At 36.2% G+C, this 17,906-nt stretch overlaps 2 protein-coding genes across 2 annotated transcripts; one reads left to right on the forward strand and one right to left on the reverse strand.

Annotated features, from left to right (window-relative positions):
* Positions 1-973: 973 nt before the first annotated feature.
* On the reverse strand, positions 974-7,537 carry LOC137959230 (nuclear transcription factor Y subunit A-3-like). Its single transcript, XM_068806604.1, has 6 exons — positions 7,220-7,537; positions 4,958-5,380; positions 3,677-3,789; positions 3,521-3,586; positions 2,439-2,591; positions 974-1,804 (listed from the first exon to the last, which is right to left on the reverse strand). The coding sequence occupies exons 2-6, from the start codon at positions 5,256-5,258 to the stop codon at positions 1,418-1,420; spliced, it is 1,020 nt and encodes a 339-aa protein (XP_068662705.1). The 5' UTR covers positions 5,259-5,380; positions 7,220-7,537; the 3' UTR covers positions 974-1,417.
* A 5,728-nt stretch (positions 7,538-13,265) lies between these two features.
* On the forward strand, positions 13,266-17,531 carry LOC137959104 (multiple organellar RNA editing factor 2, chloroplastic-like). The gene is made up of 4 exons (XM_068806408.1): positions 13,266-13,798; positions 14,071-14,168; positions 14,270-14,335; positions 17,148-17,531. Exons 1-4 carry the CDS (start codon positions 13,392-13,394, stop codon positions 17,288-17,290), a joined length of 714 nt encoding a protein of 237 aa, XP_068662509.1. The 5' UTR covers positions 13,266-13,391; the 3' UTR covers positions 17,291-17,531.
* Positions 17,532-17,906: the final 375 nt, after the last annotated feature.

The following is a 17,906-nucleotide window of genomic DNA, read 5'->3' on the forward strand; positions in this document are numbered from 1 at the left end:
AATAAAAACCCAAATTGACCCATTTGGAAACAGATATCGATTAAGATTCATAACCCAAATTAACCTATTAGGAAACAGTTCTCAATTAGATTCTCCTTATTTACACAATGGGTTGGATTCTAGTCTTTTCTTTTCCTCATTTGTTCATACAAGAATAATTTGTTGAGAGAATCCTGAATGAGTGAATTTGCAACAAGAAGAACATAAAGAACACCGATTCATTATAAACTGTCAACTGCTTTATCAGACATATGATCTACATGGTGAAAGCATACCTAATTCTCTCTCCAAGAGGCCAACTATACTATCTAGAAAGAGAGAATTAAGAGGAGGTTCCATCTTTGTTTTAGTCGGAAAGAGAGAAAAGAGAAAACTAGGCAGGTTTTCTGGAAGTCCACACATCAGATGTTTTTCCGCAGACTAGTCAATTTTGAGAATTATGAACGTCAATTGCAAATCTAGGCTCACCCAACCATAGATTTTCAGTTATGCAGTTTCATAAAAAAATAAAAAAATCATCCGAAGTTAACAATCAAAGCAAAAAACATAGAACAAACAAAAACTAATGACAATTGGCACTATCGAAATCCACTAACCTTCATTTGGAACAAGAGGAGAAAACATAGAACAAACGGATCAAAAAATACACAGGTTTTTTATATAGTTTTTAATTAAAAAATATTTAAATGATAATAATTAAAAGATTGTAAATTCACGAAAAATTTGAGGAACTGAGATGAGGTTAAAAAATCAACCCAAACAAAGAATATGACCTACCTTAGAACCACAGGTGAGGGTTATTGGCATGGGAGGAGAAGGATTACCCACTCCTTTACTCACATAAGAAAGAGAGTACCTTTCCATGATGTACAAGGACGATGTAGAGAGAAGGAAAAGGCCTTTTGAGATAAAATAATAGGAGAGGGAAAGGTAAAGAACCTACTCTCTTCATCCCCTCCCCCATCCCACTATTAATATTTCATTTTTCTTTCATGCAATGCAACCGGTCGTTAAAGATAGGGGGGGAAACTCGATTCGTTCAGCTAAACAGCAGCACAAAGATGACCTTACAGGTACTGGAGTCTAGAATTTCCCCAACAAAATCTAAAGACACTCAACAGTCTTTCAAACCAAAGAAAGATGCGTTCAGAAATAATCTAACATGATGTACCCTAAATACGAGTGATTTCAGAAACCGATTTCTAGCTCACACATGGAAATAAGATAAAGCGGATCAACAGTCTTGCACTGGACACCCCATTCAAGTCTTCCGCATATATAGACAGGATAAAGTAAACGTTGTAGTGGAGATGTATCAAAGCCAAGGATGAATTGCCCATGAGCCACCAGACAATATGAGCTAGTGTCAACAATGCCTGGCGTTCATAAACCCAAGCCTGCACTAGTTTTCCGCCTCTCACCGGATGGCGGAAGTACGGTGCTGGGCCCTATTGTGCATGATGCTGCCACCATCTTGGAGGGTACCACCAACATGGGAATGAAAGGTGGAGTAACCAAGATTAGCCTGCCGAAAGACCTCTTCTTTACTTTTAGAAAAGCTTGTCGCTTCAGAACAAGATGTAACCGCAGAGGCACCTGCGTTGCCATTTTCTGATTGAAGAACTTCTGATTCAGATACACTTCCGCCTCCACATGGGAGAATGGTGGCTGAATGTGTGGTTTTTTCTCCACCACTGGGAGGTGCCCAGTCAGATTCTTGAAGCTTCTTTGTGTTCAAAAATCGTCCCCCAGATCCCCTAGCCCTCTTCATTGCATGGAGATGTCGGGACTCATGAAGGTATGGCTACATATCATATGCACAACAGGAAAGTCAATGCATAGTTAAATTTGGACATGATACTGTAAGAAGTAAAAAGAAATTTATCGTAAAGTCAAATAACGCTATGAATCCAGACGGGAATGCCACAATCCAACACAATATATCATCATCATATTAACATGCTAACTCATAAATGTGTCGTCACCATCATCTAAACCTTGTCCAAACTATATCACTATCAGATATATAAACCCTCTACTAGAAACATAAAGGTTCCACAATAAGCATATTAAGTCTCACTGAACAGGTATCAGTTATCACCCGTTAAAATCTCAAAACAGTTTGCAAACAATTAGATAAAAATGTGAAGAATATGAGTGCATTTAGAGACTCCATTTTCAATGACAACTACGGCATTTCATTGGCCAAGACAACATGATAGTGCTTAAAGACTTCAGCAATGTTATCAGCATTAATGAGAATTCTGAGACAAAGTTGTCATGGATTATTCTTATTTTTTTCCTTTTTTTCGAATGGAATTGTTCTCAATTAATCTTCCAAGATAAAAAAGAAATTTACAGGGAATAAAAAAGGAAAAAAAAAAAAAGGACTCAAAAGAAAATACAAACAATAGGAAGTCAAGTTGAAGTAGAAGTACCTTTCGAGATTTGACCAGCTTATTTTTTGCCTCCAACTTAGCCCTTGATTCTCTTCTCCTCAGGATTCCACGGTACTGTTTAGCATTCACATATATGGGTTCATCTTCCACAAGATCTGGCAGTGGTACACGTGCAGGTTGAACCCCATAAACCTGAGTATGTATCTACAAGTCAAATGATGCAATTTTCAAAGAATATCATACAACTGGAATTCCTATGTGTTTATTTCAAAATTCCAGCTTTCTAGTGAGGATCTATTTACACAATTGGCTGAGTGAAATTAAGGGAAAAGAATACCGACAAGGCAGACAATTACCAGTCTGTAAAACAAAAAGGATCAACACTTTTATAGCCCACCACACCACTAAGAAGATCATAGACCACTTACAAGTAAAGATCTCATGCAATGCTTCAAATTTCTTGGTGACCACTTACTTGTTCAATGAAAGACACATGATATTACCTAAAGCTAGAATAAGAGTACAAGAGTAACAGGTTCCAAAAAAAAGGGCCCTACAATGATAAATTATACTGTCAAGGTGTGTTTCCTCAAAAGATCTTCACAATTTAAATATATTGCTATAAGTAGATACACTCTGTACTCTGGCAATCATATACATATAGGGCAGTCAACTATCACAGAAGGTAAAGAATAAATGAACAAGATACCAACCATTCATATTTCTACATATTACTGTTAGAATATCAGATGACCTTTCAAGAGCATAACAGCCTATGAAAAGACAGACAGACAAGACAGACAGGCAGACTAGACTCCAGACATCTAGGTCAAAGGCTTGATCTAATAAACCTATCCAGACATCTAGGTCACAGGCTTGATCTAATAAACCTATCCAAAAAAGAAGTATATAAAACAAAATGAACGTCCCATTCTTCCAGATAGCAATAGGCACAATTCCATGAACCATGAAACTGAATAGTGCATGCTGATCTGTGACAATAATACATAGAACCACGAACTGGAAAAATGAATACCACCAAGGTAAAACACCCACACAACCACCAGGAATAGGGGTGTGCATGTATGAATTAACAGACAGGCTAAAATATCAAACAGCACCTGTGATCCATAAGCTGCCACTAACCCACCAAAGTATGGATCAGTATAAGTGTAAGGAATTTGAACCTGAAACAGGAGAAAGAATTACAATAAAAAATCTGAAGTACCTAGATGCCAAGGACAAGGCAAAGAAGAAAATAGATGAAGTAAACTTACAACTTGCTGGCTGTAATCAACCTGTGAAGCAGGAAAGAGAAAATCTGGAGTTCCATGGGCTAAAATTTGTTTTCCAGGAGCCTCAACTCGCGGCACACTACTTTCACTGCATCCTGAACAAAGTAAAAAAAGAAGCCAAAGTTGGTGTTCTATCTACATCAATAATTGGATGACCTTATTTGTTGAGACAGAACACCTCCAAAAGAAGAAGAAAATGGGTGAATATATATATATATATATATATATAGAGAGAGAGAGAGAGAGGTATGTAAAACCCCATTATTCAGTTGGCACCTCAATTTTTAAAATCAATTCAGAAGATATTTTTCCTTTTATGTTTTCAGGTTCTGCAATTGATAAATCATTAGATAAGGCCTCATATTGAATACACAGGAAACCCAATTGGACAATGGGTTAACACAGGACCAAATTATGAAGCACACATAATGAGAGGGTTCCAAAAATAGAAAAAGATAATAGTTAGCACTTTGACTTAGTCATTTTGTTTCAGGTTTTTATTCAAACCTAATTAAAAATATGTTGGTGCTCCCATCAGTTGAACCAGACTGCTTCAGTCCCCCATGTCAATAATTAGTAGGGTTTTACAATACTGGTTTTGATTGCACAACAAACTCATTTATCAAGGTCTAGAATGTCTTGTGTCCAAGACATGTGACCCATATCCTTCACTGCATATAATTTATTTTTTTAAAAAAAAAGGATGTATATTTTAACAAAAAGAATTACAAAGAAACTGGGAGCAAATCCCTAACTTCTCTGCATATAGATCATTAATTTAATTGTTCTCAGGGAGACACCAAATGCACATAACAGTAATGAAGAAGAAAGAATACCAAATTTGTCACATCATGAAATTGAAACATTCACAAAGGGAGAGAAGAATAAAATCTTTGAGGTAAGATAAGTTAGTGAACCATACATGGCATCCTTGCAAAGGATAAGTATTTTTACTCAGAAAACTGGAGAAACAAGCAGAAGGAATTTGCAACCCCAAACCACATCAACATACACATAGAAAGACACCCAGCACAAAAATTTCTAGAAACAGCAAAAAAGAAGACAAAAAGAAGCCAAACAGGATATGATACATTTAAAGAAATGTTGACAGCAGTGTAGTGATAGAACAACAGTTGTGAGATTAATGAAAACAAATATAATATATTATCTTCATCTTAATTAAAAAAGGAAAAAAGAGCAAGTGAAAAGACAACATGAGAAGAATTTAACATAATGGAGAGGGATAAAGTGTGTGACTTATACCAGATTGGGTGGAAACACACTGCCCTTGTGAATTTCCTCCCTCCACACCCCCCACTCCATGATAAGATTGGCCCGTCGATTGGGTGGAGGATGACTCCTGATCCTGCAGTTGATGACTGACTTGTTTGACATGATCAAGTTTTTGAGTTGGAGAGTCCAAATTCAAGTTCAAATTCTTCGAAGGAGAAGAATGTGGAATCTGACACCGGGTTGAATTCCACCATGATGGGCAATTACCAATGCCTTGAGATGTAGAATGTACCGAGCTTTGATTAGACTCTTTGTTGCTTATGCTTTGCATTCTTTACAGCCAAAAGTAAATCTTCAAATGTGTGCAAAGGGCTTTCTAATGCTGAATGTTGTTTTCGAATTTCATTGAACCAATCAAGACTCCTCAACCAGAACTCAGACGAAAGATCAAGCCTACATGAGCATCAATTTGTACACTCAATAGGTTAACACGAAAAATTAGCAAAAAAAAAAGGTTTAACTATGAAAGAATATGATATAATTGGTACCATCATGATTATTAGATGAAGCTTGCTGATTTAAGCAAGAGATGCAAGTTTTGGCACAATAGCCAGTCTATATTTCTCAGAGACACCAGTCATACAAACAGGAAGTCCTCAAAATAAGATTATCGGATTAGAAAACATCAGTTATCTTTAAAAGGTTCATGCCCCGGAAGCATTGATTATGAGGGAAAGTGAAGAAAACACAGAACTAGCATCATTTGCTAGCATTGAAAATGCTGAAGAAAATAGCAAGGACCTATTGCATACCAGTTACTGTTCCCTCAGTTTTTTCAGAAAAACGAACAAACTAAACTTATGTGGTACCTTGTCCACGCCAATAAGAAAAAAACTCAGTCCAGAATATTGATCCTTTTATTTGACATCTCACCACAAAACTATAATAATAACAGGGAGTACACACATAAAAAAAAGCTTCACTTTCCTCTAACCAAAGTTTGTCAACCTACCTATTCTTCTAAGAATGTTCAGGCAAATTTAACCAATGGGAGAAAGACAGCATCTGGCCACTAAAACTCAAATCCTGAAAATTTTCAAAATCAAGGGCAACTATAACGAAACATGACCTGTTTGAATTTGATATTCCATACCCCATGGTGTTTTCTTGATCAATTTTTTACATAGAACACTCATTATCTTGAAGAAATGAACTTCCAGGAATAACACAACATTTGAAGGCAAAAACATATAACTCTTTCTTCAACTAAAAAAACATGCGGATAACTTGGCTCCTGAACAAGATTTAATAATCAAAGATAATTATCAATACTGTTTAAATTTGACAATAAGCTTTCCACGGTAAGTAATTCGAGTACATAGCAAAACTAAAGTCAGGTCACTCCCACTGAAGTAACGCTTGAATAATATCTGCATTCCACATTTAAGAAATTCATAGCAAACATGGCAAATTTCCACTTAGGAGTAAGGAACGTATCTTCAACTCATGCTAAACTCCAACGTTATTTCCAGTAAACTATTTTCAGATTAACAGAAGATCAAAATTACATGGTGTTCAAGTCAGTGAAGCTAACTCTCAGAGAGATCTGTGTGATTGCGGTGATGGATAAAGTTTTATGATCAACATGGTACCATGCTTCGAAATTTCAAGAGAGACCCCATTTACCGACCCATTTTACAATCTAGCGAGTAAACCGTAGAACAAGATTTTCATTACCATTCAAGATAAACCACAAATAAATTCGAACAACGGATAACCAGTTCCCTACCCCCATAAGAGCACAGTTTCGACAAACAAAAAAGTAACAAACGATAGCGAACAGTGTGCTCCTTACGGAGGCGCAAACTCCGCCAGCAAGAGACCAAACGCCGACCAAAATGAAAATAATAACAAAAGCAAAACAAAAAAAACTTCACTCACGACAGCGGAATTAATCCGTGAACCAGAAAACAAAACAAACACACATGGGAATAGCTCCAAAATCAACCAAAGCAGAAGTGCTGAACAGCAAACCCACAAAAAAATATATATATATATTAAAAAAAACAAAAGAGAGGTAAGAAAGGAAAAGAAAAGAAGTAAGACTGAACACCTTTCCACGGAAACACACTTCCATCTCCAACCAGAGAGATGATAGACAACGATGATACCACTCAAAGGGAAGTAAAAAAGACAGACCAACCAAAAACCAGAAAAACAAACAGAAGTCAAAAGAAAAAAATACAACAGCAGAACAAAGAAGACAGAGAGAGAAAGAAACAAGCTAAAGACCTTTGGGATTGGTAAAGATATTCAGCAGTGCCGGAGTTGATCTCAACATCCTTTTATGTTCCCCCGCTCGGAACCCTTCGCTTCCCCACTCTTTTTCTCTACCCAAACAATGACCACAACTTCATCAACGGCAGAATATATCCAAGCAGAAGATTATTTTTTTCCCTTCTCACCTCTCTTCCTGTCTTTTTCCCTCAATTTTTTCTAGTTTATTTATTTATAATTTCCTGAGCGGTTCTCCTCGGCTCTGCCTGCTTTTAACACCGCCACCATCTCCAGCCGCCCTCTTCCTGCCTGCTTTTTTTAATCGAAGCAAGAAACGACAGCTACGGCTAAAACACTAACCTTATTTCTACTCTTTATTTCCATTTCTGCCACGATTCCTTTTTAGGAATCCTAAGACTTTAAATGCCCTTCCTCGTATTCCCCCCGCAAGTCCCGAAAATCTCAAAATCGCCCTCGTAATTCCTGGCGGCTAAGGCTACTTGGTAAATCCGAAATCCAGCTAGACTAATAAGGAAAAAAATATTTTTTTTATTTAAATAGGGGTATTTTAGGTATAAAAAAATGGACGGTTGAGCTGTGGAGGCTCGCTTTCAGCCGCCTAAGGCCCTAAAGTCTAACGAATAGGACACAGAGACCCACGTCAATCGCTGCTTGACTCGTCAGGTGAAACGAAAAGACCCCCTTAAAAGACGACGGTGCCCCTCACTTGTTCCAACAAAATAATACCAATAAAGTCGTTGTTCCCCAACACAACTACAGGGGTATTCCCGTCTTTTCGTACGCGAATAACTTCAGCTTCCCGCTAAGTACGCCTTAATGATTCATGATGCAAATGTCATTAATTTATAATATTCACATGTTTAAGCACTTATTAATTATTAAACTTAATTAAATTAGACGAAACCTTGGGACTTGGATTAAAATAAAACAAAGAACAACCACCAATTTTTTTAAAATATTTTTTTTATTTATGAACGGATAAATTTAATTAATCAATGCTTTTCATAAAAGCACTCCCACTTTGCTTAACTCGGTTTAATTAATCTTAGATCAACATCACATTAAATAATTCTTCTCCCATTTTACCTGCATTTTAGGTTAAGTAATGTTGACTCATCCAAAAATAATAATTTAAATTTAAATTTTTAAATAATTTTTAAATAAATTAAATATTTAAATTCTAAACCTAAAACCCTTCACCAACCACCAAGAAATTATTTTGATCTTTGTTTTTTAAGTAAAATGATAATTATGAAATTAATTATCAAATCATTTTAAATATTCGTACATAAGAATTATCGACTGCTTCAACCCAAAGATATTGTCGGAGTTTAGCGTTAATAAGTAAAATTAACAATTTATTTTGTCACCATAATAGCTTTAATTAATTTTTGTCATATATCAAAAACTTCAAAGCTAATGCAATATAAAAAATTATAATTTATAATTTATCACCCTTCTAGATTATAACATCAATTGTGCTTCTTAACCTTATAATAACTTTCTTCATGTCACTTTATCATCGACTCTGATTGATCGATTTGGCTTTAGCAATGTTGTCAAAACGGACCAAACTGGCTTGTTCAATCAGGTTAAATCGGAATGGAACCTTTTGTTGTTCTTATTCAGATAAAAACCGGATGATTCGACCAATCGATTCTATTGGAGAGAGGATTTGAAGTGGAGAACAAATGTCAAAAGTTAATGAAATAAAAAAATATATTAATCCAACTTAGGGTTGAACCTGATCTAACCCAGTTAGATCAAAATCGATCGCCCCAATTGGTTTTAGGGAGGTAAATGTCGAATTAGGCTACTTGATTACACCTGAAATACTAATCCGAGTTTCGCAGCCAAATTTGGTATTTGGAGATCAAATTAAATTTGATTTTTACCTTAATCTATACGTCTTAAGCACATAAATACCCCCCAAAAATAAAATATAAAGTTATAATCCTATAATCCAATTAATTTCATTAACCCATCCAACCCATTAAAATTTGTAAGCAGTTGAGATTGAAGCCATCAAACAGCTGATTTGTCACACCAACCCAGAATATTCTTCCACTATTTTATTATCATGAATCACCTGCGTCTCTCGGCCTCTCCTCTCCAATTCCAATTCAGGAGAAGATGAGTTGTTCCAAGCTCGCCTCTCCGTTCGAAAGCAAAAACCAGTTTATTTTGTCGTCGAAGAAGACGGCATTAGAATTACAGGAATGGGAAGGGCATGAAATTGATTGATTCCTCGGATAGGGATTTGGGGATTTGGGGATTTGCTAGGGTTGTTTGTCTATTTATGCCCGGCCGTGTACGAGGAAGCCTGAGACGGTATCTTCTTCGGGGAACAGGTGTTTGGGACGACGACACCAGGGAAAACGACTCGAACGGCTCCAAGAATTTGGGAAATCGAATCACGACCGGGAACCAGATTACCTTAATTTTTCTGCTGTGTTTTTTCTCGATTGGTTGCTGCTCTTTCAAACTAAGTTTAAAGGGGTTGGAGAATTTTAGGTGAAGCGATGGAGATATGTTTTTCTGCTGGTTTGGAGATCACTGCTTCCCCAAATATATTTATAATTTAAAATTTCTGGTAATTTTCATGTCAATTAGGGCTTGATGTCTGAACTTTGAAGACTCTTTATTTCGGAAATTAATAGAAAATTTTAGAAAATCTGTTGTATGATTACTGTATTCTTCTTAAAAAAATTGAGTTTTCGATTTTTTTGTGATTTTCTATTTTTGCATAAAAACTTGAAAACTCCATTTTAACTACTCTGATTAGAATGGATCCCAATAGAACAAACAATTATGAATGAATGTTCATAAAAATGAAAATCGGAAATTATTGTATTATAAGATAAGTTCAATGAATAAATATTAACGAGTAAAGGTGTTTAATGTTCAAAAATGATGTCGATGAACTCGACGAAAATTATGTTTTTTTTTACCTTACAACTTCAACGTAGGTTCGAATTATTTCAATTAAGATTTATCGAAATTCAACTGATTGAATACCATAAAATCTCTATTCACCTACAATTACTAGATTTTTGTATTCGATATTAGTCTTTATCTTTGGTGTATTTATGGTATCATGTCTATACTTGGTTACGTCTATACATAGTGAGGCTCAAACTCGAGTTATCGATGTAATAAACTTGACACCCCAGCTGGTCTTCTTGTTAAAATCAATGAAAAAGTTATATAATTAAATATTTACCTTGAAATTTCATGTAATATTTGTAGTTAAGGTGTATGTTGGACAAGTTTTAAGAAACCCAACCATCCCCCTTAACCCTAGTTTGTAAACTTGCTCCCTCTTAATCCCACAACTGGGTTGGTTTTTCAACTTTTTTATCGACATTCAACTCCACCTTACAACCCCGTTTTCGTCCCACGTTACAACGGGGTTTGAATATTTTTACCCTATATCTTGACTCCATTTAGTCTTATGATGCAATTAATTTTCAATCTTGTTCCATAGAGTAGTTTACTAATAAAATTACAAGAAAGTTATAAACTAAATTCATCGAGGTTTTGGACATCATCCCATTCATTTATGTGAGGTCAAATAACAATCCCATCCCCTCGATTAAATCGGTGGAGGTGGAGTTTGTTCCCCATGAAACCCGACCCGTTGTTATCCTTATTATGTAAACATATGTAAAAACAAATAATCTTCTAAATGAAATATAATGAAAGTGTTAGAGTTCCTTGACAACTATAATGGTAACTATGGGAGCATCATTAAGAGAGAAGCATTGACTAATTCTCATTGTTGTTTGCCTTCATTTTCATTTGTTCATAGACAATAGAGAAAGCTCACCATTTATCCACACGTTTATTACTAGGAAAATCAAATATAACCTCTTATGTGATATAGATATCATTTTTGTTTCTTAATCTTAATTTAATTTTCTTTTAGGGTTTATTAGGATTTCACTTGATTGTCTACGGCTCCATTGCGTGTAATAAACGTTTAGCATAACCCAACGACAGCGCTCCAACTCCAGGAGGCGTAACAGTAGTGAAGAGATGCCATGAACGGAGGGAAGAAGACTGAGCGGACATGATCTCTCGTACTAGAGCAGTCATGGCCATGGGGAACAAACACAGGAGGGTTTTGGGAAGGAAAGGGTTTTAGAGGAGGAGAGAGCGAAGGAAGCGAGGGTTTTGGGACAGTTCTCAAAAAGGAGTAGCGAGAATGCGTTGTCAAGGGCTATAAATGGACCGGATTTGTAAAATCTATTTAATCCAAAAATAAATAGATTAAATTAACATTTGAGTGAAAAATATATTTCATAATCCACGAATTAAAAAGTTCGACCTGATTTTAGAAATAATTTATTATTATAAATTATGAATAATATATTAATTATCGGATTTCATGCTTTCAAGACTACACATCTAAATTTTTTTCCATGAGGACCATCTCAGATTTAGATTATAAATGGCCAGAAAAAGACAACAAACTGCTCGATCATATGACATTTGGACCTTTGCTGATGACAACAAAATGCTCGATCTCTTGGTTGAGCAAGTCAATATGGGGAACAAGATGCCCAATGGGGTTTGGAAGCATGAGATGTATTTGGACTGTGTCAATAGGTTAAATGAAGACGCAACTAATAAAAAAATTGTTGATCAGCTCAAGAATCGAATAAGATCATAAAAGAAAACTTACCAAGCAGTAAAAAACTCTCTCAACACTAGTGGGTTCGGCTGAGATGCAACCACACACCAAGTTACTGTATGTCATTCTGTATGGCAATACTATATCAAGGTCAGTAAATTATGATGTACTGTAAAATGAATGCCAATGTTTTCCGCACTATTAGAACTCTATTCCAAGTCGTCTAATGATGTTTTATTCTTGTAGAAACACAAAGATGCTAAAAAGTATAGACAACAAGGTTGCCCCCTTTATGAGAAATTGGCTTTGGTAGTGGGAAACTCAATAACCATGAGGACAGTAAGTTAAACTAACGCAAACATGTCCAATGATATCCAGCATGAAGAAGAAAATTCATGCTTGGACATGCTAGAGGATGTTGATTTAAGTAGAGATACTCCATCACCATTCTTTACAGAAAATGAGTCGGCACCTGATCAGTCTCGAAGTGCTAACCCGTCAACTTCAAATCGTTGTAGAAAGAGACCGGAAATCTCCACTGATGACAGTTTCATGTTCCTTGATACAATGAAAGAAATTGTCTCGGTATTGTGTGATGCTATAAAATCGGATGATGATAAAGTCAACAAAAAGAAATGGATTGAAGCCCTATCAGAAATCCCGAAGATTCCGATACAGTGGAAGTTTTGCGCTCCTGAATGGTTGGATACGAAAATTAAGAGGAACATGTTTACAAATATGACAGTGGAAGAGCGACTTCAGTGGCTTAAATATTGTTCTAGTGAAATGTAGTAATGAGTTTTAAGTACACTATCTACTTTGGGACGATTGTTTGAATTGTAATTATGTTTTTTAATTATGACATTATGAGATTTATCATTAATAGATTATGAATATCATTATGGATAAGATTTGGCTTTTCATGATTGTTGTGTTCTTATTATATGAATAAATATTGTGATTGGATGTAGTTGTATATAGGTGTGATTGAAATTAGGTTATAATTGAAAATAAGGGTATGCTTTTGTGTTTATGACATTTAGGAAAAAATATAAATTATTTTTATAGTTGTCATTGTGCTTGTGGTGATTGCAGGTTTCCATGGATATTAAGAAAGACAAAAAAATGATTGTATGTATGATAGCACTCACATGTTTTATGTACATGATGGAAAAATATTATCTCAGCCATAGGAATAGACGTGCACTACATCCTCATGGGATTGATGATCCAATTTATTTGCAAAAGGCATGAGCTAAATCATATGTTAAATTTTCGAAAATGGGCTAAGATACTTTATTGTAAATGATTTTTACCATCCACATAAGACCCTAAACCCTGATTCCGGACTTCAATTCAAATTGATTCCGGACACCTCCCCCCCCCCCCCCCCCCGCGCGACGCGCGTTATCTCATTTCCCTTTCTCCTCTCCCTTTGCCCCGCGGCCAAATTTTCTCGCCGTCTCTAAAACCCTCGCTTCCATCCTTCGCTCTCTCGTCCCCTCCGAAACCCTCCTGTGTCTGTTCCCCATGGCCATAGCAGCCCTTGCTCGAGGGATCTTGTCCGCTCGGTCTTCTTCTCTCCTCCATTCAAGGCATCTCTTCACCAGCGTGACGCCTCCCGGAGTTGGAGCGCTGTCGCTGGGTTATGCTAGGGCACGGATGGTGCCTTCACTCTTCCATGCCTCGCGACTAGCCAGTCGGTTCAACACTGTCCGATGCAGGGTAAACCGCTCCGGAAACGATTCAGCATACTCACCGTTGAACTCGGGTTCCAACTTCAGCAGCGACCGGCCGCCGACGGAGATGGCTCCACTCTTCCCCGGATGTGACTATAATCACTGGCTCATTGTGATGGACAAACCCGGAGGCGATGGGGCCGCCAAGCAGCAGATGATCGATTGCTACATCCAGACCTTAGCCAAGGTCTTAGGAAGGTGAGTATGTTTCTCCTTTTTCAAGTTTACGTTTTCCATCACTTGTCTTAATTTAATTCCTTGTATTGATTCAGTACTTTTTCACTTCGTCTGATAAATCTTTCTTACTTTCTGCATTTGAGTGGATGCATCTGTTCCTATTAATGGGTTAGCTTAAAATATTCCTATGCTTGGAACTTCATACGTGTAAATTATTTTCTTGTCCAGTATTAGAATCATGATTTCCTTTTTCCAGTTTTCATATATTTGCCGTTTTTGTTGTGATCGAACAGTGAAGAGGAAGCAAAGAAGAAGATTTATAATGTTTCTTGTGAGCGTTACTTTGGCTTTGGCTGTGAGATTGATGAGGAGACCTCGAACAAGCTTGAGGGTTAGTTGATGTCGTTCAGTTTGGAACTGGAATTTATCTCTGCATTGCAAAGTTCTGTCTTGTTCTTTGTTCCATTAAATTGGACTTTTGTTCTTCCACAGGTCTGCCTGGAGTTCTGTTTGTACTGCCTGATTCATATGTTGATCCTGAGAACAAGGACTATGGAGGTAATCATCTTAGTGACAAAAATAATTTCTTGTGGCATGTGTAGCATTTCACATAATTTCATGGTTTTTAAGATCAGAAGAATCGTGCTTAACGGTTCAGCTTCAGACTAAAAGTTTTACAGGAATATAATTGGAAAATAATGGTTCTAGATACTAGTAAGGAGTTCTTGTTCAATCTAGTTTGTCCACCTTGGCAGATTGGGTTAGTGCAATTGGCAGTGTACTACTTCAGATGCCATCAGGTTTAGATTGAGTTTCTGCATAAAAGATCTCTTCAGTCTTGACACCTTAACTGTTAATTCTTTTTAGTTCCTTTGTTAATTTCTGTTTTCGTTTGAGTTAAGATTGAAATTATTTTTCCCTGATATCACATTTTTTTAGGTTACTTATTCCATTTATGTGAAATTAAAAAATTCCTTGTGATACTCTTTTTATCTATATTTTGTCTTACTAATGTTTGGTCCTCATGCTTCATGGGATGATGGATAGTCAATTGTCTAAGAGTTTCCCATATTCAGTTTTCACTTTATCTTGATATCTCCACATCTTGGCTATGGGAAGTTACATATGGTTTACTTTTACATATTCGACTGAACATTGCCAAACTGTATAGCAATCTCAAATCATCATACACTTCCTTGGAGTTGAGAAATTGATGGTGGTTAAGTCATGCAATGGCCCCTGGATCACCCTTTGTCATGTCTTTGTAATCCAGCCCAAAAACATGCTAGTGAAGAATCACCTTGTGGTGAAGAGATGAGCGAATGTGGAGAGAGGATTACTCAACTAAGATTAGCAATATACGAACCCAATTAAAACTGGGATCAAGGTGAGAGGAGCTCTTAAGAGATTGGATCTTTTCTAGTAGAGATTTGGAGGTCCTAAAGACACAATCTCTGAACGTGAGACATAATGAAAGTTTGGTGTCACATCCATCATAATTATTTGAGCATTGGCCGACTATATTGAGGCCCATGAGTTAAAGATGTATGTTGACCTAAATTTTGCTCCTATTACTGAAAAATAGAGAAAATATATTTTTATATTCATTGAAATTAAAAAGTTAATATTTTTTATTTTTGAGAATTAATGGTTTTTTATTTTGAAATGATATCACTTCTTGATGGCCATGTTGGGGGTTTTCTAATTTGAGTTCCTGGTATCAAGACTCACAGATTGTATGTGGTATCTTTGGTTTGTGGACATAATCAATATTATAAAAGTTGCTTTATTTCTGTAGATTTTTATCATTTCTTTGAAAGGTCTGTTAGAGAAGTGGAGTGGGGATGGTTTGTCGGGGAGAGGGGGGGTTGGGTGGCCAAGAGACAGCTTTTGCTCCTTTGGATAACATTCTGCTAGGAGAATCATGATTGCATCTAGGTGTAGTATTCGGTTAGATACTGAGTTTGAAGCTTTGTTAAATAGGACACTGTACCGTTTTGATGGTTTCTCTACCTTGCAAAAAAATTGTCTTCTCTGCTTATGTAAGTGTACATTTTGTGAGTAGGCTAGTTTTCTTGGTTTTTTGTGTATATTTATGTAGTTTTAGTTGTTACGTGTTAGTATCTTTGTGATTAAGTTGGTTTCTGAAACTTCAGTTCTCAGTTTCTTCTTTCCTGATTTGGTTGTTTGTTTCTGTTACCCACGGTTGATTATGGTTTTAATGATTTGTGAGCTGTCTGTTATTCTCTTGTGAGTTGATATACGATGGAGGTGTTTAATATTTTAATAAAACAATATTTGAGTGCATCAAACAATTCCATTAGCCTAATGTGCGTTAGATAATTGACCCAAAGCCATCCAAACAGCTATAGCCTAATGGGCTTTATAGAGGGTTATGTAGGATTGGCTTAAAAGACTGTCATGGAAAAAAGAAGCAGAAGGTTATGCATGGCATGGCATTCTATCTCAATGCAGAGAAATCCTGCTTCAGATTGAGTATCCATGTTGAATTTTCCTCACATAACCAAAAAACAAAATTTATAATGAGTACAACTAAGAGACTGATTTAGTTCAATTTTTAGAACATAGACGAGGGAGATGTTAATCAATTTATCTTGTTCTGTTGCTAAAATTAGCATTATGTTTATTTTGCCAAATCTATTTATTGGTGGACAAAATGAGTTTGTATGTGGATAATGAGGAACCATTAGAGTGAATTACCTGAGATGCTTATACCCATAAGAACTCCTGGAGCCACCCATTAATAGTAGTGAAACTTTGCAGAAAGTTCCCTCCTGTGATATCACTTACCTTTTTCTGACAAAAAATGCCAAATCTATTTGTTGGTGACAAGACTTAAGACTTTGTAGCTTTAAGATCATGATGTGCCTATGTTGTGCTTACTACAAATGATGGCATATAGACATAAAAAAACAAATTTGATTTGTCTTTATGATTAGAAATGTTGAGATCATATTAAAAAAAAAAAGGGTCAAATCAGATGACATTTGTGTGGCATGATAACTGGAGCAATTTGCTCAATATACCCATGTATTTTTTTTTTTTTTGAAGCCACTGCACTCATGTCATGTAATTATATATGAGCTTGTTTTCTGTACTTGCTTATGCTCCAAGCTGTGCTTGCGTTGAAAATTGTTGTTTTACCTGGTGATTAAGGCTATGGACTGATTATACACCAACAAGAGTATTTATTATTTTTTCATGTATTTACTTCGTTTATTTTTCTTAACCATTTTGCAAGATTGGTGGAGTACCTTTTTTGTTAATCTCGTTATCAGCTACCATTTAGAAAAAAAAAAAAAAAAAGAATCCTTGTGTCAGGCTTATAAACTGTTTCTTGCCTGTGCAGCTGAACTGTTTGTCAATGGTGAGATTGTGCAAAGATCTCCAGAGAGACAGAGGAGGGTTGAGCCTGTTCCACCAAGTAATAGAGACCGGCCTAGATACAACGATCGAACCCGATATATTAGGCGCAGAGAGAACCAACGATGAATCATATCACCATAAATGTAGAGATGCTTTGAGCTGTGTACTCTTTGTTTATCAATTCTAGGTGGTGGCTTGAGACAAAAAAAAAAAAAAAAAGGATTGACATGAATCTAGTGTCATGCTAGATAGAAGGCTGTTTTAATCTATTCCGTGTGCTGATGATTAGTATGTCATAATATTTTGTTTGGACTTGGTGCGGCGGCAAATCAGATCAATGGAAACATTCACTTTTACTTGGGGAACAGAGGAAGGGAGCAAGAGTAATAATACAGTCTATAATGCTACAGCAGCGGGTATAGTAAACTGAATAGTACGTAAAGAAAAAGAGGGATATGAAATAACCATGGCAGTGGCACATGCAATTCATCGCCATGATTTTCTCTTCTTTTCATTGTTTCTTTCTTTATCTACTTTTCAGTTCATTTCCACTGAGGGTAGTTAGTAAAGATTATGGTCTTCTTTGAAGTGTCTAATTTTACATGCACAATTGTCAACTTTGTGCTTGCTGAGTTACTTACTACTCTTTAAGCTCAACACAATCTGTTGCTTTGAAGACTCTCCTAGCACACAACCTGTAAATCCCCAATCATCCTGTATACAACCTGAGACGATTTCTAAT

The sequence above is a fragment of the Aristolochia californica genome, unplaced genomic scaffold (genome assembly GCF_029961685.1).
Source record: "Aristolochia californica isolate CCGP_79_NKW_82.1479 unplaced genomic scaffold, dmAriCali1.0.hap1 SCAF_3, whole genome shotgun sequence".
Lineage (NCBI taxonomy): Eukaryota > Viridiplantae > Streptophyta > Magnoliopsida > Piperales > Aristolochiaceae > Aristolochia > Aristolochia californica.

Coding starts and splice junctions, on each gene's coding strand:
- LOC137959230 (XM_068806604.1), bottom strand. CDS start 5,258: ATGCAAAGCATAAGCAACAAAGAGTCTAATCAAAGCTCGGTACATTCT. Junction 3,790..4,957: donor GTGTGTTTCCACCCAATCTG/GTATAAGTCACA, acceptor TACTTTGTTCAG/GATGCAGTGAAAGTAGTGTG. Junction 3,587..3,676: donor TTGATTACAGCCAGCAAGTT/GTAAGTTTACTT, acceptor CTCCTGTTTCAG/GTTCAAATTCCTTACACTTA.
- LOC137959104 (XM_068806408.1), top strand. CDS start 13,392: ATGGCCATAGCAGCCCTTGCTCGAGGGATCTTGTCCGCTCGGTCTTCT. Junction 13,799..14,070: donor TTAGCCAAGGTCTTAGGAAG/GTGAGTATGTTT, acceptor GTGATCGAACAG/TGAAGAGGAAGCAAAGAAGA. Junction 14,169..14,269: donor GACCTCGAACAAGCTTGAGG/GTTAGTTGATGT, acceptor GTTCTTCCACAG/GTCTGCCTGGAGTTCTGTTT.